Below are 27,006 nucleotides of genomic sequence, written 5' to 3'. Positions count from 1 at the left end.
GATTCAAACTGGAAGTTTAGTTGTGACACCACGGTTTCTAAGGAGGTTTAAAAAGTTTAGAAGCTAACAACAGTTGAGCTAACAACAGACAACACAATATGAGGGAAAGAGGAACACTTGAATAGTTTTTATGAGAAAATCAAAAAGCAGAGAGAAATCATTCCTGTGGTGTCTTATTTAGCTGATTTAACCAGCTATAACATTCAATTTATTTTTGTATAAATGTTAGTAAAGTGGTTTGAAGCACATGGATTCTTCAAACTGTGGTTGCCCTTAACAACCAAAGGTCAAGCTTGTTGAATGCATTCCTTCAGACTGGCTCATTGAGCACAGCCTCAGCTGAAGCCACAAAGCACTCACTTATAAAAGAAGTGTGTTTTTAAGTGTGTAGTATAAATGTTTTTGTCCAGTTCTATGACCCAAATTAAACAAAAAATTGTGAAGAGAAAATGGGAGAAATGGATATTCTTCAAGCTGGAAACAGAAGAACAAATGAGCAAAAAGGGGCCGCATGAATAATGGAAATATTGTTGTAAATGTATTCTCAAACAGGTATTTCTTTTTTACTGTTATAATAATAACCAATAAAAACCTGAAAGAAATATCACTTGTAACTGCATTTTCCTCTGATTTTCTTTTTATTCATCAGAAGAAAGCCACAAATAGAGAGGGGGATTCTGTGGCCGGGGAATTAAGTTATGTAAGTCCAGTCGTAATTCATACACACACAGTAAATCCCCTCAGAGGCTGTACCAGAAAGAGGCACCTCTGATGGACAAGGCTGTGATGTGAACTGATATCTGGCACATGTCAGCTCAGTAGTGACATGATTAATTTACAGTCAGAAAGTATTCAGACCCCTCCACTTTTTGTTACGTTGCAGCCTTTTTCTTACATCATTTAAATTCATTTACCCCTCAATCTACACTCAATACTCCATAATGACAAAGAGAAAGCAGGTTTTTTTTTTTTTTTTTTTTTTACAAATGTATTAAAAGCCAAGATCTGAAATTGACATAAGTATCCAGACTCTTTGCTATAACACTGGAAATTTAGCTCAGGGGTCTTCCATTTATCTTGATCATCTCTAAGATATTTTCTACACCTTGATTGAAGTGATTGGCCTACACCTGTCTCTATGAGGTCCCACAGCTGATAAGGTAAATCAGAGCAAAAACCAATCCATGAGGAGGAAGGAAATGTCTGCAGAGCTCAGAGTCAGGATTGTGTTGCGGCACAGATCTGCGGAAAAACAATTGCTGCAATGAAGGGCACAGTGGCCTCCATAATTCTTAATGGAAGAAGTTTGGAAAAACCAGGACTCTTCCTAGAGCTGGCCACCCAGCTATACTGAGCAATTGGAGAGAAGGGGAAGTGGCCAAGAACTGGACGGTCACTCTGGCTTAGCCCCAGAGATCATGTGAGGATAAACTTCCAGAAGGGACAACCATCACTGCAGCACTCAAGTGATCTGAGCTTCATGGCAGAGCGGCCAGACGGAAGCCCATCCTCAGTGAAAGTTTATTATTATTATATTATTAAGCACCTAAAGGACTCTTAGATGGTGAGAAAAAAGAGTCTCTGGTCTGATCAAACCAAGATCGAAGTGTTTGGCCTCAATTCAAAGCGTTGTGTCCGGAAGGAAACTAAACACTACAAATCTAAAAAGAGAGAAGAAAAAAAAAAACCCCTATCAAATCAAAACTACAGATTTGGATTGTGTCATCTCATCCCTCCTCCTCCCTCCCGCTCTCAGAATGCATCATTTACAATTGATGTATGCTTCTCTAGTGACATGAAAATGGATGATGGTGACAAAAAGGCCGTGCCCCAGCCAAGTAAGTGAGCTGGCTGTCACTTTCAAAACAATGCAGAGGCTCTAATTCTGTACAGCGTGGCCTTTGTAATGGTATGTTAACTGATTATGATCAGTCAAGCAATGTATTGTGTTTTTGGGAAAACAATTCATGGCATTGCACTCCTAGACTATCCGCCTAAAACCACACCCAGGTAATCTGCCTTACCTGCCAATGGAATGAACGCCTTTGCCAGACAGCATGATGGAACCTGGATGGATTTAGAGAGACTTACAGAGACGGAAATAGTTTTGTTTTTTTTCTTTGTTTTTTTAAATCAGATGATTTGAGTGCAGATTAGTAGTTCTTTGGTTGTATTACTTATTAGCATAATTAAAGCCTACAAACACCTGGAAACAAACAATGCATTGTTTGCTGCAGGCTTTTTGGGAGACATGCACACAGTAGGATTACACAAACCACATGCTTTGTGTATCTCGTGTTGCAATCTCAGCCCATTAACAATAGAGAAATCCCCTTAATTACTCTCTATGGCCTAAATAAGTTTACAAAATGATAGAAAAGGCCTGCAGGAGAAGGTCAGATTTTTCTGTGTTTGCTCTAAATGAGAGAGGTTTGAGTGGAATGATCTCAGTCACTTTTGGCTTAATACCCCAGTCTGCAGATTAGAATCCGTGACCTGTTAATCCATCTCTAAGAATTCATGATCAGGTGGTTAAATGCCAGAGTGGAGAGCAATCCCTATGAGTCCCAAGAGGGTGGAAAATTAAAAAAGAAAAAAAGAGTGCCATGGTGCACTGCTCTGCGTGGGAAAATGTGCATTACAGCTCATTGAGATCTTTAAGTGTTTGTGCTGCTCATGTTTGAGGACCCTCACCGTGCACTCCAGCTTGGGATAGTAAGGTGTGTCTCCGATGATGTCATCCTCGGGCGGTGTGATGCGTAGGAAGTCCAGGTGATCGGGGCGTGGAACGTGGGAAAGGGGCTCCTGAGGGTCATCGCCATCCAGCATCCAAATATCATCCTGACGCAAGAGGGAATCCTCTGAAGCAACACACAAACAAACACACACACACACACACACACACAACCACAGGGTAATTAAGGCTCTGTGTTGTGCAAGGTATCACAGCGTGGAGAAACACAACAGTGCAAACAGGTGTCGTCGGGTGCGACCGGGCTAAATAACTTGCCTCAGTCTGTGCTGCTTATCTTCCTGTGTTACAAAAGTGGGACAAGGTAGAACACAGGCATCAGAGGCTTTTAGCATCAAACAGGCAGCAAGAGAAACCCCTATTTAGCTGCAAGCTTGAGGACACACAGCTATTTTTAATCTGCACTTAGCCAGCCCTGTTCCAATCATCAACATCAACAGAAAGCCACACTGATCCAATAAGAAAAATGGCTGCAAAGCAAATCCAAATACCACCGTCTAATATAGATTTGCATTCAAGACATGTTCACAGTAACAGAGGCATGACAGTGCTTGTGCATTGCTCAGCCCTGCCATCGCAGTACAATAAAGTTAATTGAAAATAAGTGTCGGTGATTTGTGTGCGAGCCTGTGTGTTCAGTCATCTAAAGGCCCTGAAGGAGTGGAAGTACAAAACCATTTTAATTTAGATTAGGAGAGACTGCCCTCTCCTGACCAAGGACACACACACACACACACACAGACACAGACACACACACACACACACACACACACACACACACACACACAGCGTAACGAAATGCCACAGGTAAACTTCAGCCTATAACTCGGCTAAAACTGCATTAAATTAATGATAAATCAATAGGAACTGCCCCCTCTGTGCTGCTTCTGCCCCAGTATGCTGGGGAGTTAAATTCATTCTGAGCATTTCAGAGCACCTGGCCTTTTAATATTTACTGCTGGCTGACAATGCAGACACAGCCCTGAGCCTGCACTGCCTTACTCGTGTGTTATGTGGCCTGAACAAATCACATGATATTAACTTCAGGAACCAGGCCGTTGTAGCCTGTGCCAACACAGAAGCAGAAATGCTGTTTCATCAACTACTTCTCACGTCCACAGAAACGTGATTTATCATGCCTTGATGCATGCATTCACCGCCTCAAGAGTGAGTCGTGCAATAAAAGGTGATGAAAAGTACATGGACAGGACAGGACAGGACAGGACAGTGAGGTGAAAGAATAAGAAGACGGAGGGAAGAACACACTGGGGGGGGCGGCAGCTCTTGAAGCTTGGTGTCTTCAATTTCCTCCGGCTGTAAGACAACACCTTGACCCGTTTAGGCAGAATTATGAGCTGGAAACTGAGAAACGCTCATCACTTCCTGTTCAATGAGATGCAAAAAATATCCCATAAGCTCAGTATGTCATGAGTGTCCTTGAACAGGGGCTTGTGGCATTACTGTGCCGCAGCCCAGCACACACTTCTAAGGACTTGGAAGTCCTATTGAATTGATCCCCAGAGTCCCAGTCTCGGCCAAATGCTTTTAAATTCAGTTATGAGAGCCCACACACACACACACACACACACACACACACACACACGGAACTGACTGGGGGGGCTTCATTGAAAAATGGAAGCTCTGAAATTCAGCTGCTGTGTTCTCCCACAATCAGTCATTATGAGACAGCAGCTATGCCTGCAGTCGCTCCAGTTATCTGGGACTTGGACAGCAGCAAAAAAAAAAGTAGGATTAGATTAATAATTTTTCATTATGATAATGCTGCGCTGCACAGTCCCGCAGTGGGAACTGCTGACTGTAGGCTGGGGCACTTCCAAATGCGGACTTGGCCCAGTCAGTGCCAAGGAAAGAAACCACTGAGCAGAAGCAACTCTCTCCACAATTCCTGGTTCTTTGAGCAGTGTAAAATCAACCTGCCACAAACTATTAAATATATGAAAAATATATGAAACTAGCAAACAGTGGACACCTATCGATGTGTTTTCTATGCTCCTTTATGCCTCCAAAAACATTACAGTTAAACAGTCTTGATGCTCCTTTGTGCAATGTGTGCCTATGCTTCCCCTGATTGACAGACAGGCAGTCACTAAATTAAATATGTATAATGTTTCCCACGCTGCCACCATCTGGACAGGCAGAGGAAAAGGCCCGTCTTTCTCCCTGTAGTCAAAACACACTGCAGTGAAGGTAATGCACAACACTGCAGTGTATTAACTGCAATCAGATGGGGAGAGGCAACTCTTAGATGCATTAGGTAATGAAGGAACCACATTTGTTTATTTGGCAGTTGATTTATCGCACTCTAACATGCACGCACACGCACACATACACACACGATGAGCTTAAGTTCAATGCCGCCGGGGAGAACTGTGTCCTTATTGACATTTAATCTCCCTCCCTGCTGCTCTAAAAGCCAAGACTGAATCTCAGTGTCCGTAACTGAGCGATCACAGAGTGCAGAGGGGATTGTTGTTTGTCTGGTGGCTGACACAAGAGTTTGATTTGACAGAAGGTAATGCTCTGCTAACTGAATCATCCCAACCCAAGACAACATCAGTGCAGCAAATATAAGGCCCTTTGGCAAAGTCAGCAGTTTGCTCTGACAGGAACATCTACAGTAAATACAGGTGTTTCCTTAGTGCAGTCCTGCAGGTATCGGCTGACACAGTGTGTGTGTGTGTGTGTGTGAGAGTGTGAACAGCTGTCAGACAGCGTGGGTGTTTCGATGGTACTGCAAGCATTATCATTTTAACAATAAAGTATCTGTGTTTGGCCCGGCTCAGATGCAATCTAACGTCTGATCCTGAAAGGTCGGCATTGTCAGCGGTGATGGATTAATCCACCTGTCACTCCGTCAGCTTGTCATCACTCATCCAGCGGTCAGAGGAAGCTTTGTTGAGGCTGTATCCGACACTGTGGAGCAGACACGAAACCACTAAGAGCAAAGTTAGTTTTCAAACCCGTACGGACGGTGACCGTCTCATTTCGTTTGCAAATAGCAATTAGTGAAACTGATCGATATTATTAACCGAGTACTGCAGGCCAGGCGAGGTCAAAATATCTATATGCATTTGTTTAAAAACTGAGCTTTCGCAAATTAACACCAGTCTACCTCCTCCCACTGCACAGTTTCTTATTCTTATCAAAGAAGCACAAAACAGCTTTGCTCAGTGTGTCCAGCGCCCTATTTTATCCACTAAAAATCTATAACCTCATCATTCAAAGTAAAAGAACTGGGCCATGAAGCATGGCGAGTGCATCTGGCAGCCTCCACCCCCTCCATCACTTTTAGCCAGGAAGGAGGATCATAGACTTTTATATAAATCATGAAAAATGCAGGATTTATAAATCACCCAGCTTCTTTTGCGCCTGTCACAGCCGTTTTTCCACGCAGGCTTGTTGGCTGTGCATAGCTGACAGGCTGGCTGATTGACTGACTGGTTTGGCTGTCAGAGCTGAGGTCCATGTAAATAAAAAGGCAGCTACAAGTGGAAAACCAGGGAAGAGTGCTGCGGTGCCCTGAGGGCCAGAGAAGAGATGTAGCATGACATGATGCTCAGAGAGTCATCATTACTCATTTGAAATGCAGTTCTGGAGGCTGATGGGATAATACAGAGCTGTGGGAAGAAGGAAGAGTGCTTTCATTGGGCCTGGCAGGCTACAGACTGGGAGACAGGAAATTTGGTTAAGTTTGCTTCAGTCTGCTGGTGAGTGTAGTTCAAAAGCATGAGATGGGACAGCTAGCATTTGCTGAGATGGTAATGTAGCGGAGTTGTTTATTAAAGAAAAGAAGTTACACGTTATATGAAAGACCTTTGCGCCCTGTGTCTGCATGCAGTACGAAGCAGTGCAAGATGGACTGAGAGAGAGAAGCTCTTTTAGCCTGTTTAGGCAGAATCCACTTCATTATGTGAATAGAGCTGGCCCTTGTCCTCATTGGGTGAAACAACGATGCATGGCTGTGCACTCTCTGCTGAATGACAGATGGAAGGGAGAGCGGGGTGACATACTCTTCTGTGCTCTGTGCTGATCAGTTTCATATGACCTTGCTGGAACCTATTGGGTAATCTGATTATGGTATTGCCTACCATATGTCAGACAATAAAATAAGTAAGGAATTAAGGAAGGGTGGGGTGAAGGGAGAGTCAGAGAGAGACACACACCGATGGCTGATTGGCCTGATAACAGCATTTTTTTTTTTTTTTTTTTAAAGTGGCTATAATAAATATTTTCATCACAGCTATCATAACTAACAAATGACTATATGTAATATGAAAGAGACCGATATCACACAAGGCTGCATTTCCTCTCACAGCATCTTTTAACTCACTGCTTTGACTTTGAATTAGCGACTAGCTGTAGCTTCTTGTGCAGCTTTAACATGGTGTTGGGGTTGACTGCTTATTGAGTAAAAGAGAACTAGCAACACAAATGCTAACATGAAGAGAAACAAACAGACATATATTACAAAGATATTGTGTTCACACACATAAAACCAACACATACACTCATTTAGTAAATGCATAAAGTATTCTGTTACGCAGTGCAGGAGCATTAGCATTTGAGGTAAACATGAGAATTTGTTACTGTAAAATTACCATTCATGTCTGCATAATCACACTCATTAATAAGCACTGAGCTTCAATAAGAGAGAGCACAGATTAAAGAGCCCGGATCATAATTAGTTCAACATTTGCAAACTATGAAGGGCCGAGCTTCACACTGACCCACTTAGCCCTTTTGGCTGGACCCTGTGATGTTCATTTATCTGTGTTAACATCTGAAGTGTATTCAATTATCAAGCAACACTAGAGCGATTCAGTAAACAGCTCAAGTGCAGCAGAATCGACACAGGGATTTTGTTTAAGATTAAAGGTTTCGGCCCTCGCTCTGAAAGGCTGTGCAGCATGAAGCATGTGGAAAGCATGATGGAGGGCACAATGCGAGCATATCTTGTTCTTTCAGAGCTTCATACAGATAACCTATACACTATAATATCACACATCAGTGAAGAATTTAGGATATATGCTCGAGCCAATGCTCAGGAACTAAAAAACATTGTTCATGGTACAGTTGAAAGGAAAAAAAGAACAGGCGCTTTTATGAAAAAGATGGTAAGGCCCTAATGCCGGACACTAGGGATTTATGTGCATATTAGTGTGCGCCATCCGATTGTGTCGTATCTGTGTGCATGCCAAGGTGTGTGAGGGCACAGAAGGACAGTGTAATTTCAGTGGGAATTGATCCACGTTATTACCACATGAGTAAAGCCGGGTTATTCATTCCCCTATACACCAGTTAGCTTAGCTCCACACAGCTCAGCACTCACTCTCCCTGCGGCCGCTGCTGAGCTGAGCGTTGATGGCTGTGTTGCCTCAGCTCTTGTTAATCTATGATGTAACAATTCAAATGCTCCGGAGCTTCCTTAAAAATGCAGCATTGTTTTTAAAATAGGGATAAAGCTGTTGTCCAAACCAATGTCCACGGTCTATTAGTAAATTACATAATCAAGCAAGGATTGTATGACACAGTCTGAGAGTGATGATTAACCACATTACAAAAGGTAGCTAATGATAATAATGATAATAATAATAGTAATAAAAATAATAATAAGGTAGCAACTTTTTTTCCATACACCATTACAGTTCATGCAGTAAAGGTGTATGAACTTTAAACCAACACAGAAAGCTCAGAGGAAAGCCTGGCCAATGTGCTGAATAGAAGCTGGAAAGAGAAGAAAGACTGGTCAGTTGTCACTGATGAAAAGTCACACTGACACCTCTGAACTAAGCTTGTGACATTATTGTGGCTTTGCAAAGATTATGTATGATGGGAGTGTTTAAATCCATTTATTCTGTCATTGTAGGCATGACATACAATAGGCCAGATTAGAAAAAGAGGAAAAGAGTTCTGCAAATAGTGTTTTTCTAATCCTTTTTTTTTTTTTTTTTTTTTTTCTCTCTCCTGTAACCCTTGTGCCTGCTGGGTCCCTGATCCTTTTGTCAGCTTCCTGTGTAAGTGGGTAGGATGTGGGTTTAGGGAAGGGATGGCAGATCCCTCAGAGTCCAAATTGGCAATGCTTCAGTTAACACTGTGCTCACGAGAACCCTGGTCAGGTCGAACTTTGTGTCAACTTTGAGTCTTTGATCTGGGACACTCCCACTAATCTCCGCCTTCCCTGCGGCGCTGAGAGAGTTAAAATGGATCATCAGCCAAACTATTCTCAGGCCCTGCTTGCCCCTTGTGCAACTCAGTTGGGTAGTTTTTAATTTGTGGTCACGTGTCAAAGCCGAGGAGAAAGCACAGCAGTTAAAAACTAACTGGACTAACAGAGACATTTTGCAAAACCGTGTCCATTTATTGGTTCGGCTAGTTTACTAGATAATAGCTGGAGTGACAAAGTAAAACTCCTTGCCTGGAAAATGTTTGTCAGTTGCAATGCTGCAGAGTAATTGCTGGGGCATTTCAACAACAACCTCAGGCAGTGGCTCTGACAGACAAACACACTCACTCAAGGCATCTTGTTTTGTTCAGCTCTCTGAAAGCCGGCGCCAGCAGTGCCAGATGAAGGGCATACTCTGACAAACGTTTCATGGTTCTGAGATGATAAAAGCGCGGATGTCAACATTCACATCCAGGCAGGGAGCTCCAGCATGAATCAGTGTGTTCAAAAGCACTGTCGGAGCAGCGTCATTTCTAATAACTCACCTGTTGTTGTGGAGTTGCTGGAGGAATTCCACTTGGAGTTGCTCGGCCGCCTGCTGAGGTTCAGATCCAGACGAGTGACAGTCCGCTTGTTGCCGTTCTTGTCGATGACCTCCGCGAAGATTTTGGGCTCGTCTGTGTTGTCTCGATCCGGGTCTACGTCCTTATCTGACAGCAGTACGATGCGGTGGTTGAGCTGCGGGCTTGCCTGCTTGGAGGACAGAGGGGACAGGACTGGGGACATGCTCTGGAGGCTGTTTGAGGCAGGGAAAGACGTGTTGAAGACCCCGGCAAGACAAGGAGAAGAGGGGCTCTTTATGTGGGATTTGGCTGGGGGTGAAGGATTGGTGGTATTGGACAGGGGCAACTGTAGCCCCTCAGGGAGCTTGGTCCCTGTCTTTTCTCTACTGACTCCCAGCGGGTGGTCTCTGCTTGGCCCTCTCCACTCAGCTGGCCCTTCCCTGTCTGGGCCTGTATGGCTGACATGTTGCACTTTCCCCTCCACATCCTGCACTTTAGCCACCACCCTGACCCCTGTATGCCTCTGATTGATTTCGCCGTACAGCTGCTGGGCGGACTTGACTGTCGATGCGTTTTCCGATAATGTCTCGACTGGAGAATCAAACCTCTTAATCGGTCGGAGGTTGCTCCCACTTTCCCGTCGGGTCAGTCCTTCCATCAGGCTACAGGAAGATGACTCATAACCCAGCTCACTGTCGTACTCGGAGAAGTCACTACAGAAATACACGTCGGGGTCAAACGTCCGGTTGTCCTCCATGAAGTCCCAGCCCTCGCGAGCGATCTGGAAGGGTTCCTCCATGGGCAGGATGGGATTACTGACTGTGCTGACATAAGAGCCGGTGACGGAGCTGTCAGAGACATGGACAGAAGCTGGGGTACCTGGGACCTGCTCCACTACTGAGGCTGCAGATATGGACGTACTCTTCTGAGCAGGAAGCTCAACGCATGAACTCCCGCTTGTAACTTTCTTCTTCATCTTACTGTGTAGGAAATCCTCAGCGCTGTCGAGCGTCTTGCTTCCTAACTTTTTCAGCCTCTTGCTCTTGGACGTAGATCTCTTAGGCTCCGCAGACACAGCGAGAGAATATTTGTTGCTGCTGCTGCTGCTGCTGAGAACCTGACCTCCAAGGTGAACCTCCTGACCCTCCATGTAATCCTGGAGTTTCCCATCCTGGTTACCCATCCTGACTTTGATGGCGCAATCCCTACACAGCGATAAGAGATCCGCCAGCAACTGGTGGTGCTCTGCAGCCAGCCAGCAGAGCTCTGCAACTGCCTCCTTTGTTGCCTGCTGGGAGTTGAGGAGTTCGCCTAAGGAGTCGGAAGACTGGCCTCTTTGTTTGGACACTGCAAGATCCTCCTTTCCCCAGTCATGGTCATTACCGGCCCTTTCCGGGTGAGGGGTGCGGCTCTTGTACTTGAAGCTCGGGGCCCGCCTCTTGGGGAAATACAGGCTGATGGTGCTTAACTCACGGATGGGTGCATACAGGAGCAAGACGGTGTGAGTGCCCTCCATGATGGGTGCCATGTTAATCACTCAAGCACTCTGAGTAAGTGGTCAATCCCCAGATAAGAGTGACTGGGCTCCGACTGCAGAGGAGGACTTCTGGTTATTCATCACCTGGCTTGCCCGGATGCTGTCAGAGAGAAAGTAGCACACAGCGATAAATCTGACAGGATGTACAATTCACATGTTAGTCCTGCTAGAGACATTTCCTTATTTGATTGTAGTTTTACAAAAACATAACCTTTAAATGTTCAATAAACATTCTCTCACAGCTAGGACACTTCATACTAGCTGGATGCCGATGCAGAGATAGTTTTGAAGCACAAATACAAGCTGCTCCTCTCACAGTGGGCCCTCCATATTATCTCACTGTCAAACACAGAAAAACTAAAGAAAATCCCCAGTAGAACGGACTCTGTTGTACACTTACCATCCTTATCTTATCTCCATCCCCTTCTCCTCCATCGAAGAGGAAACATTTCTAAAAAAACAACAACAACAACAAAACAACAACAACAATAAAAAAACCCGCATTTCATCAACATTTCACAAGCTGCCGCATAAAACCTGCCAGTGTCACACAAGGTGACGGCACATGCAGAGCCCCACACACAGGCTGAACATCGGACACAGGCAAAGCAGGCTCACATTTGACTTTACTGCTCCAAACGATTTCCCTCAATCTCCCAACTGTTTACACCACAGCACAACCTACTGTAAATAATCCCGTGGGTTAGCTGTCACCTTGCAACAACCACGAGTGCATTTGTCAGAGTTAAGATGGCAGCACAGATACACTACCCGTCAAGGCTTTCCGGGGGTTTTACTGCTGCCCACTACAACTATAATCGACAGATATTTAACGACATTTGTAATTAATTCAAATTGAATGCACAGAAACTCCGCATCAGCCTCATGTCAGCTTCACTTGGATGTTTTCTATTGAAGAACAAGCTGAAAGTAGGTTGCAGACAAATGCACCTGCAGCAGGTAAAAGCACAAGCAGCTGTTCGTCAAGCGTAAAACAGTTACTTACCCGATTTAGTTGCATGGCAAATATTTCTTCACATCTCCGTGCCGCAGCCAGCCACCGCTCGCCGCTGCTCCACCGGGCTCGTCCCGCGTGATTGACGGCAGCTTGGTCCAATGGGCGCACTCAGCGCCGGCTCGCTGCTCCGTGATTGGTGTTTCATTATTTATCTACATCCCACATTTAGAGCCAGTGCAGCTGCAGCGGGCAGGTAGGCCATGTGATGCGGGGTTTGAGTCTGTGTATCGAGCGGGGGAAGAGGACGACAAGCAGGTGACTGTGAAGTTAATTGAACCGTGGTGGCAATTCCCATTGTTTCAAATGGCCAATATTAGCGTTCGGTTAGGCCGTCCGAGCAGGAAGGTAAGCGGATGTCAAAGTGCAGTACCTGCTCCAGGAAGGTCCGAGGTGACACCATCTCTTACAAAACAGGGACACCTAGAGGCCAACGTGAGCATCGCTGCTTTATTGTATTGACACATTCCTACTCATTTTCTTGAGTTATATATTTTTTCTCCCTTTTTTTGCAGTCCAGTTACAGCAGTATTTCAAAGAGTATGCTGTCTCAAAAAATATGTAAGACATTTAGATTTTGTGAATAATACTTTATTCAATGATTTACATACTGTTGCAGTTGCAATAACTTTGAATCCAACCAAAAATATAGAAAACAGAAAGGGGGAGACATTTATAAACACACTTCAGTTTCAGTGAAATCTGGTTGAAAGTTAGACCTGGAAATAAGTTTGCTGGAGACCCTGCAGTAGTTTCAGAAATTATTATATAGACCTATAGTGCTTCAAGGATAATCAGTTCATTTGTTAGTAATGAAATCCTAATGTCAATGAAACACAGTGGGCTCTGTGTTTGCAGTTCTCACAAACACCACAGAAATCATTTTGATAAGTTGTTATCCTTCATCTTGAAATATTACTACTGTTTTTTTTAAACATACTGAAGCAAATAAAATGAATGAGGGCCATTCAAACACAGAAATGAGGCAAGAATGAAATATTTAACTGAAGAGAAGTGGGGACAAATGACAGGAGTGGTGAAGAGTGGAGGGAGATTAAGAAATGAAGGAAGTCGAAAAGGAAGGAAGGGAAGAAGGAATTAGGGAAGGAGACACGCAGTTAGGTAGAGCAGGTCACAGCATCTACGCTAGAGGGCAGCATCACCACACAATAAGGGATCGTATGTTTATTAACTGTAGTTGTGGAGATGAGCAGGCTTCCTTAAGCATAGGCATCAGATGTGACATTGGGTAACCAGTGGTTAGGTCATACATCATTGTCATCACTGTGTGGTCCAGGGGGAAAACGAAAGTCTCACTTTGCATTCTTTAAGGTTTAAACTGGGTCTAATCACATTTGATAAATGATTTAATAAGAATTCATCCAATCCAAATAGATGATTGTAGATGATCATGATCAATAAAACGTCAGTTTTGCCGGGTACAATGGGTTCTTCGTTAAGTGAAGCATAAACCCTCCTAAACTCAGTCACTCAGCTTTTTAACACCCACTTTTATTGAGATTTTCTCACTGTATGCATTAGCATAGCCACGTCATAGCAAACACCAATATTTTAGGGGTAAAAGAAATAGATTTGTGTCAATACAAAAGTCTGCTTTTTCCCTCAACAGTAGTAATATTCTATTCTCTGTTCTCTGTGAAATGTGCGGCAATTAATGCTAAGCTATGCCAAGCTTTCCTCAGAACAAGAAAAATCAGCCTGTGATATACATTAGTTTGCACTGGATAGTAGATGTGAACCAAATGATTAAATTAACATTAAGATGCCTATCTGGAACATTCAAACAACTAACTTAATTTCTATCTGGTCCTAAACCATGGATGTAAATGAGCAGACTATCTCTTTACTGTCAGAGATACAAAGCAGAGACAGATCTGATTTGTTGATCCCAAACTTCACAGAGCTAGATGACAGTGAAAAGCTTCACAGGATGTGACACAAACTGAGGGACACATCATTAAAACAGCAACACTGAATGTGACGGATAATTATCTTGACATAGCCTATATATGGTACATATGGAACCCTGTTTTTTTTTATCTATTTATTTATTTTATTTAACTTTCGTCATTTTTTCTTCTCTTCTTATTATTGAATTGCATTATTATCATTGACGCTGTGGCAATATTATTCACCTTACATTCTTGCCAGTGAAGCTTAGTGAATTGAAACCTGAATAGATGCAGGAACGTGTGTGTGTGTGTGTGTCTGTGTGTCTGTGTGTATGTGTGTATGTGTGTGTGTGTGTGTCTGTGTGTGTGTGTGTCTGTGTGTCTGTGTGTGGAGTGGGGAGCTGGCCATGGTGCTGATCTGGACCAGCACTGTGGAAATGGCACGTTTTCCGTAGCTAGAAACGAAACTAACGAGCCATCCACTAGACAGCGGTTCTTTGGCTTTATATGACACACTTCTGTTTGAATATTCGCGCTTTCACGGTTGTATTAATAAGGTCTGCCGGTGACGTCGAAGATAAAGACCCCGCTGCTGTATCTTGGCTACACGACTTGGCTTCTCCCTGTTTCCCCGCCACACCGTCCCCAGTTGCTCCAGCCCACCGATGCTGACACACACTCCTCCTCCGGGCGGTGAGCGGGGCTTGAGCACAGGGACTTGAGTGACACATGCTGCGGTAGTCTGCCCCTCTGTACGGTCCGTGGATTAGCTATATGCTAATATCGATAGGAGAGAGGAGCCAGTGGAGGCTTCCCGAGTCTGAACAGGCTCCTTTGCAGCCATGGCTGAAGGTGGAGAAGGAGAGGATGAAATCCAGTTCCTCAGGACTGTAAGTACATTTCCTGCCGCTTGCACTTGATGCGCTGCGCTGGTCGCTGTGGAGATATGTGTCTCTTTTTTTTTCATGGTACCTCGTGTGTGGGATTATTACTGTCGGTTATTGCCTATCACCCAGATGCTATTCTATCCTTCTAGCCTTTGATAACCCCGTGTCTTCTTGCAGATCTTAGAGGCGGTGATCGTGCCCTATTGTTTTGCGCATCGCTCACTGACAGCTATTGTCTTTTCTGCAGTCTCTGTCTCAAGAAGTTGACAGCACTAACTATTTCCAATGCCATGTAAAAACTTACATAGGCACCTTGCTGGCACCGTTTCAGGTAGAATTGTCTACAATTTGTCAGAGACACCCGGACTTAACTTAGTCTTTAAATAAGTCAGAATTGCATGGCTGAATTGTTCATGTGGCATCACTTAAATCTCTTTGAGGATGAAAGGAGTTTGGAACCAGTCTACGTGCTGGGTAATATATTCAAACGTGGCAGCCTGGCTGTGTAGCCTGCCCATCCAGACAGTCGCCCCGGGGTTCCTGTGCAGCAGCAAAGGTCTATGCAAATGAACTGAGGACAGTATTTTATAACAAACACATTGTTGATGCACCCAAGACAGATTTGACTTGTTGGACATAAAGCCAGTGTAGACAGGATCTACTGTATGCTCCTAAAAAAAAAAAAAAAAAGAGGCTGTATTTTAGGATTAAACATGCTGGTACCAGGGTAGTACGACACTACAATGAAAATATTTGTCACTTACCTCAAGATGAGTCTTGATGCCTTGAAATAATCTGGCAGTGGGCTGAAAAACTGTTGACAAAGATAGACAATGACATGATCGGCTCATCTATGGTAAAACGCTTCGAGAGGAATATCATGTCTGAAAATACACACTGGTCTCGGATAGATGAAGGAGCAGGGTGCTGGAGGTGTTCCAGATGGACCGCAAGACAGTAGGAGGTGTTTGGTTGCACATATCACTGGAACTGCTGCTTGTTTTTTCCCCCCCTTTATTAAGCTGCTCACAGATGCACAGCCAGTTTTACTTTGAAGCAAACTTAGAAGAGGTGTTCTTATTTTTATGTTCTTTTAATGTTCACATTTTGCAAAGTAACCATCATTTACCCCAACAAATGACAATGTCAAAAGAGATCCAAGAAGACACAAGGTGGGTCTGTGACGCTGCCTTAAGGTATCAGAAAAGAAATAAACAACATAAGTGATGGCATCTTGACTGAGTCGGATGGTGCTGAAAGGCTTCCCCCATCCCCAGGAATGGCAGTGATCTTTAAAAATGTCCCTGCCTTTCACTCAGAATAAGCTGAAACCTCCTCCTGCCGCAGAACCAACCTTTTAACCACAGCGCATAGTCACCACATCAGCATGCCTGCCACTCCAGAAAAAGAGCTGACATTTCAGCACCATACCTGGGCTTGGTCTTAAAATACCACCAATCCACAATCAGGATTTTTTTTTTGTTGTTTATTTTACAGACAAGCTACATAAAGAGTTGTGGATTCAATGGGTTTTTTTTTTACTATAGCTTGGCTGTTTTGGTCCCATTTGTTGGATTCACAGTGAACATTTCTTTTCCTCCAGATGTAACGGTGGGAGAAAAAGTGAGATGGCACTGACAAACAGGAAACTACTGTTGCTTTAAAAAAAAAAAAAGGGCTCAGCAGCTTGTTGCATCCTTCCACACAGGGAAGCAGCTGACAGGCTGGATGGTGTTGGGATGGGGGCGCGCAGTGAGCGAGCTTGGTGTTCATGAGTGTGAAAGTGTGTGTGTGTGTGTGTGTGTGTGTGTGTGTGTGTGTGTGTGTGTGTGTGTGTGTGTGTGCGTATGCGTGCGTGCGTGCGCGTATGTGTGTGGAGAATGCAAATGCAGAGCTGTAGCTGTGTGGTGCAGTCAGGCTGCACCAGACGTGCCACAGCAGAGCACAGTGCAGAAATTATTCATCAGCCCAAGCAAGGCACAGCTGAACTACTCCGTGTACAAGAACAGAACAGATACACACAGGAATATGTACATGCCCACACATATGCATAGACACACACATTTATCTAAAGTACATGCCTAAAGTCAGTCCTGCAGAAACAAATGCTCAAATTGAACACACACATGCTTTTTCTGACGCAGGAATACACACACTCCGTCTCCAAACTTGCCTTCACATCTTATCAGTTAGTGGCGAACAGCCTGTGAGGATGTGTAGAGGCTATATTCCCGGCTTGCATCCAAATGTTGCCTGTTATTGGAGTCAAGGAGCTTGATAAAGCAGTTCACAAACTGCCTTTTCTCTCACAACACAAAGTAATTTCCCTGGAGCGGCAGTAGAAATTACCCCTGCCGGACTGCTGCTGCCTATAAACCCAACTCAGTGGGAGGAAAGGGAAGGAAGAGAGGGAACAAGCGAGGATATCTCAGCCATGGGTAATTTGATGTTACAGGAAGAGGAACGGTGCTGATTGTGAGCCAGGAGACTCGGAGCAAAGCTTCCCCCAAACTGCTGTTTAATGTCAGAGGGGGCATTGGGCTGCGCGGAGAGATTAATAAGGCTGCATATTCTATAGGAACTTTGTTCGTCCTGGTTGGAAATGTCCTCGGATGCACCAGCTCTAGCAGCAGTAGCTTCATAATAAGCAGCATAGTGAATAAAATATCAGCTGATGGTTACATGGCTCAGACTGCTCATTATGTAAGAGTGGTTTTCTAAATGAATTGCTTGACTACTGTGTGTTGTATCATTAGAGCAAACAGCGAGTAGAGGAAGAAGAAAGTTTTCTTCTTGTCTCATTCTGCTTTCTTTTTTTGTTGTTTTAATTCATACAACCATCCTGACAGAAGGCCACTTATTAGTGAAAAAAATGACACAGCATGCGGTGTGATCATCCATGCACAAGCACACGCACGTAACTTCTCTGTTGTGAGGATCCCTGCTAGGCGAATATCAAATTCTGGTGATCTATTAGCAGTTTGAGTGGGAGTAGCGACTTTGAAAAGGCCAGACTAGGGCTGTGAGTAATGCACTGTGGCAGCGCTCGGCTTGTTTATGTGAAGGCACTGGTCTCACTTTGCATCCAGGCGATGACTGTCAATGCGGCAACACAGTAGAAGTCATACAACCAGCCAAAACATGCAGGCAAAAAGAAAAAAATAAAATGGACCACATCAGAAAAAAACACACAAAAAAAAAACCCACATAAGACCATAAAGCAGTAAAGCAATGGTTTTGGCTATGCTTGTGTCCATGGCATCAGTGCCAGAGCTCGCTACCTCTTCACCCACTCATGTTTCTGTGAACACCCTGCCGGGGTGTCTCTCTTTCTCAGTCCCTTGTTGCCGTTGCTCTTGTCTGCTCTGCATTGCTCTTTTCTTCTTTCACTTTCGTCATATTTCCTATTTCACTTCTCACTTTTTCCCGCTTTCAACTTTTATCTCATTCTTTTATCTCCCTTTGCCTCCCGTGCTTCTCATATCCATTGTGATCTGCTGTGGCTTTGCCTGTTATTGACATGTGCTCGTATATGTGTGTCTCTATGCCGTGTTGCCTTTTGAAATGGTGATGTGAGGGATCCTGGGAGGGTGGAGGCTGTATCTAAAAGCTCCATGCTGGCCCAGCGGCAACTAAAGGTGCCCTTGATCTGCAGTGAGCAGTCAGATAGATAGATTATTTTTACTATGAAATCTTATGGCAGTATCTTTAGTTAGGCCGGATTTCTTTAGCAGAGAGCATGAAGAACACGTTTCCAGGTTTTTGCCAACCTTTCATCACATGCCTAAAAGTAGTTTTTTTTTAGTATGTCCTATATCTAAGTTGATAAGATTTTAGCGCCACAAGTATGCGTGACTTGCTACATATTAGGCTCCTCCTGTTACTCTGTCACTTGCCCTGTGTATAATTATTAGAGATTAGCATGAAATTATTCCCACTGATGGGAATTCAGTTCGGCACATCACTGCGTTCTACTTGACACTAAGGAGGGAAGCTTTAATGTTATTATGATGAGTTCTGCTGTCATTTCATGCTTGGATTAAAAAAGTAATAGCTCAGTTTCATTAGCGACCAAAACGCATTTTGAGCATAATGGTGCAGATTTGAGTGCAGATATTGACTCTTGAAATAGCTTTGTAAAGAGTTTTTTTTTTCAGGAAAACTAGAAATTGTCTTCTTGTGATTCAAATTGTTACCGTCTAGTTTTTTTGGCACATGATTTTACCACTTGTCACTGAATGTGTTCTGAGGTGCAGAAAACTTATGCAGCGTGTGAATACTTCACTTTCTTTATTTTTACATTATCAATTTATTTCTCACATATTGTTTTGGGCAAATTTGAAATCTATTTGATTTATAAAAAACACAAAATAGATACTCTTTTTGTCTGTACTGCACATAACCTACATTCCTCCTGCAGTATTGATTTACCTCATATCTCCCATTAGCATCAGCTCAGACTCATTCACAATCCTCTGTATTGCACTTTCCAAACCTCAACTTGCAGAAAAGTAAGTTGGTGTAAGGTTTTAAAGCGGAAGTGTTGTTCAGCAGATGGCTGTTTCTCTGTGTTTGTGTGATGGAAATGGACGGATAAGATAGGCCTGTGATGTAGGGGGAGTGAAGCCAGCAGGCCTGCCCAGAGACAACCCAGTGTAAAGCTGCTGTAATGAGATATTGATCGTGCCACCAAATGAAGAAATTTCCTCAGTAATGTCAGTGGCATGCAGTAAGCGGGCCTGATTGATCTGGAGTTTCAGAGCATTAATATTTAATGAGCTAGTGTAGGAAGCTTGCTCCTAAAGAAGACCCTTTTGTTATTTTCTCTTTGCTTGAAGACCTCCAACTAGTTCTCAACTATAGTGTGGCACACCTTGAAGTGACAGTACTGACTAACTTTTGTCTCATAACTGCTCACTATTGACATGCTACTGTGCTCCCAGGATGCACTAGGATAAGATATTGGGTGTAATGTTGCAGAAGTTTAGTGCTGTGGCTATTTATTTTAATTATTAATATATTATTTTATCAATAACTGACCACTTTGTTTAGTAAATGTTAACAATGATCACAAATACCCATCACAAATGACCAGAGGCCAAAGCCTTGACTTTAAATTGCTTACAACAACCCCATATCCAAAGGCATTCAGTTTAAAATCATGTGAAAGAAAAGAAACAAATCCTCACACATGGAGAGGGTGAAATATTTTGTATTTTAACTTGACAATTGACATCAAGGCTTGACTGAATATCTACATTTTCACATATTTTTCACATATACAGCATATACTCATTCTTTGATCTTTCTGTTAGTAATTTAATGAATAGATTAGAGACCAACGCACACTAAAGCTAAATAAATTCAGGGATGTTATGTGTCAACCAGTTTTTGATACTCCATAAAACTGAAGACATGTCATCATATACAAAGTGTCATCTCATCAGCATCTAAGGACTTTGTGTCATGGATGTGGTAAAACATAGATGGATTGGATGAATTTCAGTACATTTAAAGTTTTTTTTCATGCAGCCAGCAATTAAATGATTTAAATCCAGACACCTCTGGGAAAGACTTGAATGAATGTATCCCATACATTATGGTTTGTATCTGGTTAGAAACTGAATGAAAACAATAACCAGATTTACTGAAGTGAATTTTATTAACAGTACATGTCTGCTTGCTGGTAATCAGAAGTAAAACGTTTAAGTAATACTATATTATAAATTGTCATTTCACTGTCATACTTTTCAAAAAAACATATATTCTCAACAAAAACCTTGCCATAAGTTAAATTATTACATGTCTTTGCACACCACCTCCGTTACTGTGAAAAACCACAACTTCTGTTACTTTGAATCAGTGATGCAATGGAGACTATATTAGCAAGTTGTTTTGATATGCTATCAGTAGTCTGTGTAATGTCACATAGCCCAATAAATGTTTGAGACATACTGTAAGTTGACCACAATTAGAAACCCCATTATTTAGAAGATGCAATTAGCCAGTTAGCTCCTTGTATCCTAGGACTGCTGCTTGTTCTGTTCCCTATTTCCTTTCCTCTCTTAATTGCCTTCTTGTTTAATTTGAACCCAGCACTATAAGGCTAACGTTACACACTTTGCCACATAGCCTCTGCCAGCGACTGTTAGCCCGTTGTTAGCCTCTGCCTCCTCTATAGGTAGCAGGGCCATTTCTCATCTTCCATCTCTATGTCTGCTTCACTTTGCCATTGCTTCTTGGCAGTTAATGTTGGCTCACACATACAAGGCTGTGTTTGTGAATCGTATATGCTACTACAAAAAGCTGTGGGCTATCGTTTAGTCACTGGTTGTAGAGAATCTGTGCCATCCACATATTTTTACTGGTATGTTCCTTTCTCACCTTTCCCTCTAAAATAATCTTTTTTTGTTACATTGCCATCTCTCAGAGCAGTTGATTGCATGTAGATTAATAAAACCTAACATTGCCTTTGCTGGTAGCTGTCATTTTAAAATACCACATGGTTTTCTGATGTCACATCCTATCATGTTATAACCTGCCCTGACCTTACAGGATGTATATAACCCCTGCAATGTACCCCTTTTTACCTTGAATGAACAAGTTTGACAGCTAAATGCTTGGTAAAGAATTTTTTTTTCTTTTGCTCTCTTTCTTGATCGATACCACTCTCTGTCTTTTGCCTACTGTATGTAGCTAAAGCCAGGAGACAGTTAGCTTAGGTTAGCATAAAGACAAGGTGGAATGGCTAACCTCTGTCCGAATGTAAAAAAGATATGACATGTTTGTAAGTGAGCTTTAGAAGCACTGATAGGCAGATGTCTTTTACCTTTTGAAGAGCCAGAGTATAGTATATATTATAGTATTATAGTGATTAAATCTTTGTTTCCTCAATCATTTCATGATGCGTCGCTACAAGGTGGGATGGGGTGCACTGCAACAATTATATCTTCCTACAAGGTGTCTTTACTTAATACAAACCGAAGACTCATCTCTTTCCCTGCATTAGCTGCAAGGATGGCACCAAATTCATTAAACGAGAAAAAGTTTGGCTCATTGCATGCTGTGCAACCATCACTGATTTCCCTATTTGTCCAACCAACAGCCCTGTTACCACAGAGACAATGTCAGTGTTTTTAATATTTTATCATGGATAAGAATCATTAAAATTCTTACTACTTTTGGCTGCCCTTGTGAATCATTCTCCTCCTACATAAAAGCAGCTCTGGTATCTGCCGTAATTATATCCAATGTTCTGTCTTCCCACTGTGCCCCTAATAAGCCATTTAGAGGAGTGTTTGCTGCAATCTGCTACTGTTGAGGCTAGCTTTATAGGAGAAAGTTGAGTGTTTTTCTCTGAGTTTACTGAGTTTTTAAGCAAACCTTGACAATCTTCTGAAAATGTAATGCTGGATCGTTATGCTGTGATACTCCCAGTGCCATCACTGCACATTAGTGAGGAATCTTACTGACTCGACTGAAGAGTGTGTAATTGAGTAATATGTAGGATCTTCACACATAGGTGCATGCGCCGCGACAATTGTTGTGTGGAGAAAATCCAGTGATGTTTCCCCTTTGGGTAGGTGCCAAAGTCTTGGTCATTTCATCTGATATTGACAACGGTGGCGTTTCCCACCTCATAAAAGATTCATTCCTCTTTAACAACCTCTGCGTCGCACCACGCCAGCACTGACAAGTAGATATCACCCTCTTTATTGGGCCTTGTTGCTGTAGAGTCAACAATGTATGTTATGAAGAATTGCACTATCCTGCCCCGCCAGCGAGAGCGGGGAACTCATGGAGGTTGTATGTAGAGCTAAGATACTTATAACTGCACACACATCCACGCCAACACATATTGACCCACCTTACCCTCATCAGTGCTTAATGTATCTGTAGGTTTAAGAGCATTCCCTGCTAACAGGGCATTATACTTTTAGCTTTTTTGTAGCTTTCTACTTGCTTCTGGCACCCTGCATTGCTTCTTCAGAGGGGAAGCTTTTATATCTGGGTCTATGTCTAGTCCTGCAGGTGAGGGAACTCATATAGATGGTGGAGCATTTTTTACCCCTCCATTGGGCTGAGTAACTCTGCAGCAATGCACAGTTTTTCTCAGCCCCAAGTAGCGCTCACTCCAAACTTAGAGAAGTGTTACCGTGGCAGTATAGCTGAGAAGCTGACACTTCAAAAGTACCTCACCAAGCTCTTAATGGCCTCTTCCCAGAATGTATGACAAATCAGAGCACTACAGGTTGATATTTGATGCAGGAAAAATTGCCCTACAAGAAACAGTCTTCCGACTCTGCGCCCAGATGGGGTGAGATGTCTGTTTTTCAGCATCACAGCCTTTCTTTTTGCAAACATGCTTTTTTCATGACATGTTGCTCAGGGTGATATGTCCCTAAATTTGGCGATTGTCACTAAGTCAAATTATCTCAGCACTCTCTCTTTGCTTCTATCTGCCTTCTCTCCTTTTCCATGAGCCTTTTCTCTGAGTCTCGGCTGTGCTTTAGCATTGACACCACAACCCTTCACCTGGGCATCATCACCAGTCCCTGAGCAAATAGAGTTTGACACAGCGGTGTCTCAGCTGTAGTTCAATCTCAGCTCTCTCCTCTTTGCCGGGGACTCGACACAGCTACTCTCACAAGCATGTGGATCAGTGCTCGACAGAATTTTAGTCAGGTCAGGCCTTGAAGGACAACGGATATTTTTATCTCAGAGAAGATGACACTGCGATCACTGTTATTGCATTATATAGGGAATAAGTGTAATAAAATGTAATACTGTTACGCTGTCCAGGTCTTGGCAGAAGAAAGTAACAGAACATCATTTTTAACATTTATTTCGCTAATGTGTAAATAGATAATCTAGTTAAAATATAAAACTGTGGCTTTCTTGGAAAAAGCCAAGTGTTGAGGGCAATGTTCCCTTTAAAGCTTTGAAATTGTGGGATAAATGGTGAATGGACACATTTATCTTATCATAAAAACTTGGTTCACAGGGGAACTAATTAAATACAAATTAGATGTAACGTGTGGCTGTTTCCCCCCGATTTGAGAAGCTCAGTTAAGCAGCTGCTAGCAGCCGGTTTAGCTTAGCCTAGCATAAAGTCTGAGTAAGGGGGAAAGGAGTCCCTGAAATGGTTCAACCCAACCGCAAGTTGTAGTCGTCGCCGTACTTTATTTTTTTGTTGTTGTTTTTTTGCACAAATTCGAGAAAAGCTAGCTGGCTACAGTTTTATATCAAAGGTACAAACATGAGAGTGGTATCAATCAAGTCTTCTAATTCTCGGCAAGAAAGCATAGAGGCTTATTTCCCTAAATGTCAAAACAATGGCAGGGAGACAACAGACTACTGTATTTTTATTTCATTTTGCCGTAACATCCTTTCTTTGATAGCGCACAGGCTGTAGCATCCAAAATACCTGCAATTACTACCCCCTTTGATATTCTAGGTCACATTTACTCTATTTCCACTTTCTTGACCTAAAAGCAAAGTGTAATCTCCATCCCTACACCATTTGGGTATTTATCTAGCGTCACATAGATGAAATGGTGAGTCACCATTCATGCTTCACTTCCTAGATGCAGGATGCTTACAAATGCACCTGTTAGTGGTGCTCTCCCTTTGGACCTCCGAGAAGACTCTTCCCCTAAAAATACAACACACTGCTTGTCATGGAGCAGAAGCAGCCTATTTTCCCTACTTGGTGTTCTGCCACAAAAAGTCTAACTTCCCTCAGTAAATAAGTAAAACTTTGCAAAGAGGAAGCAGAGGGAGTGGAAAGTAGTTTGTTCTTTTGTTCCCTGGTGCAAGCCCCAGTTCCCTAGCTATAGTGCTGTCACACATTGCCCCTGAGCGTCCCCACTGCCATCCTGCAGTTAGGGGAAAAATTGCAATACCACCCTAATCATCTCCTTTAATTGTTGTATTGTCTCATCTCAAAGCAGTTAGAAACATTACAGAGATGTTCCATTCCTTTGCTTACCTTCTTTTTGTCCAATAGCCTGGACAGTGGAAGCCTAAAGCAAGGAAGTGGTGAAAATGCTTACTTAGCCTTTCACATTAAAGTCACCACTGGGGAGGCAAAGCAGTGCTGCAAGGTGCAATGAAACACTTTATAGCCTCCTTCCTCTGCTTCTTCAGTACAGAGGCATCCAGACAGGCTTAATACCTCCAAACCTGGAAGGGGTTTGATCTGCCTGCAGGGCTCAATTAGTAACACTTGTTTTTTAAACTTTCACCTCAGATTACCTGTAGCAGCACCCATTCTTTGTGGACTTTGACTTTTCTGTAATATCTACGCTCTAAAATGCTCCTACATAGCGAAGCTAACAGCAGCTACAAACCTTCAGTGTCATTTAAGATGTGGCTATTTTTCACCCCAAGCTATTTGGTTCACAGTGATCGCCATACCTGTCCAATCTTCAAGATGGATTGCCTCGGTCCATATGGTTGCTGCTGTTCACGGCTGTATAGCGTAGAGTCTATGGTGATTGGGTAATTAGATTGCCTACAGTGATTAGACAGTCTGGGGCTAAAGCACAATATGTGCCAGATGACTGTTACACACACATACAAACACACACACACACACACACACACACACACACACACACACACACACACACACACACACAGAAACAACCTGAGAGGATCAAATATGGATGAGACTATTGAACCACCACAGATTAGATTATCTTCCAGTGCTTTGGTGGTATTTTATTGTTTATGTATTCTTGGACAGAATAAAGAGACAATATTGTAGCATAGCTTTTGTCTTAGTGGAAAAACCTGTTGATACTAAGTGTTGCTAGGTGTAGAGAGATTGAGCTGGCTCAGAAATTGTGGCTGATGTGGGCCTGTAACATCCATCAAAACACTGCATATGCTATGTACAAATAAACGTAATTTATCTGACTTGGTATTGCATTTTAAGTTTACATCTAGAACACACAGTGTACAAATGGGAAATGTCTTTAATGATTGTCCAAATATAGTGTATTCATGCCACAAGAGTCCAAGATGCAGCTGCATGCATTTTGTGCCAGGGACAGGCCACAGACACTGTTCAATAACAAGCTGTAAAGCTGTCATCCTCAGCAGTCTTAGTAAAGCCTTTAAAGGAGGCTGAAATTTTAGCAGATGTCGAGATTAATTTATCGTGTCACTCTGGCCAGCGGATTTTAATGATATGTGTGTGTGTGTGTGTGTGTGTGTGTGTGTGTGTGTGTGTGTGTGTGAGAGAGAGAGAGAGAAAGATAGTTTGTCTTTCTTTCCATTTGTCTGTCCCTCTCTCACTCTGTTCTGTCTGTGCTCTGGGGGCAGCATGTTCAGCCTCAAGATGAGCATTAGCACTCCCATTTACACAGCAACACTGAGTCATGGGAACAAAGCACTCTCTCCTCTGGTCCAACTTTTTTTTTTTTTTTTCCTCTTTCTTTTTCCATCTCTGCTGGTGTCATACCACAGTGTGATAGAGCATTAAGCTACAAGTCTATGAATCACTCCAACAGTAAGCCAGCAAAAAGCATGTGTTATATCCACCAGAATATTCTGGAACAACCATTTCTTGTTTTGCACTGCTTCCTTATTGGGGGAACATTATAGAAAGATGGTATAGTGTTACAATTACTGTCATGTAAATATTCTCAGTTCAATCACTAAAGTCACCTTGATGTGATCCTCATTAACAAATACAGTACAAGGGACCTTCTATTCTTAAATCCATTCTTTCAAGTTTGTGTGTAAAGTCCTTCTGTAGTTCTTAATAACTTTACAAACTAATGGTTTTCTAAATGAGGTTGTACCATTTAAAATGTAAGCAATGTCTTAGCAAGAAAAGATATCAGTAATGCGTAAATTGGTTGCAAGAAAATACCTCAAGTACCTTGCAGTTAAAAGGTATCGCTATAGCCTCTGTAAACAGGAAATTACTTTAGCACCACAACCTGCAGCATAACTGCTAAAAAATATATTTAAATGACATATTAAACTTTGTTTTATATGCATACATAAATAAATATGTGTTTCAGCATCAGTAGTATTCCTGCAGTTTGGAATGGGTGGGATCTGAAACACTAAACTAACCAATCTGATTAAGTCATTGAGCATGGCGTTATTAGCGTAACGTTTCTTGATTTGAGGTAAAC

The 27,006-nt window shown here is 42.7% G+C and overlaps 2 protein-coding genes across 2 annotated transcripts in view; one reads left to right on the top strand and one right to left on the bottom strand.

Annotated features, from left to right (window-relative positions):
• LOC130180104 (formin-like) overlaps nucleotides 1-12,123 on the bottom strand; it is a 52,650-nt gene extending 40,527 nt beyond the window's left edge. The window contains exons 1-4 of the mRNA XM_056393448.1: nucleotides 12,043-12,123; nucleotides 11,437-11,487; nucleotides 9,482-11,136; nucleotides 2,695-2,861 (exon numbers count right to left, since the gene is read on the bottom strand). Coding sequence (XP_056249423.1) covers nucleotides 2,695-2,861; nucleotides 9,482-11,027 — 1,713 coding nt within the window. The 5' untranslated portion in view covers nucleotides 11,028-11,136; nucleotides 11,437-11,487; nucleotides 12,043-12,123. The remainder of the gene's footprint in view (nucleotides 1-2,694; nucleotides 2,862-9,481; nucleotides 11,137-11,436; nucleotides 11,488-12,042) is intronic.
• A 540-nt stretch (nucleotides 12,124-12,663) lies between these two features.
• Nucleotides 12,664-27,006, top strand: part of LOC130180043 (ryanodine receptor 3-like) — a 106,324-nt gene continuing 91,981 nt past the window's right edge. Inside the window, exon 1 of the mRNA XM_056393334.1 lies at nucleotides 12,664-14,854. Coding sequence (XP_056249309.1) covers nucleotides 14,807-14,854 — 48 coding nt within the window. The 5' untranslated portion in view covers nucleotides 12,664-14,806. The remainder of the gene's footprint in view (nucleotides 14,855-27,006) is intronic.

The sequence above is a fragment of the Seriola aureovittata genome, chromosome 13, assembly GCF_021018895.1.
Source record: "Seriola aureovittata isolate HTS-2021-v1 ecotype China chromosome 13, ASM2101889v1, whole genome shotgun sequence".
NCBI lineage: Eukaryota > Metazoa > Chordata > Actinopteri > Carangiformes > Carangidae > Seriola > Seriola aureovittata.
This window is presented reverse-complemented; position numbering and strand designations above follow the sequence as displayed.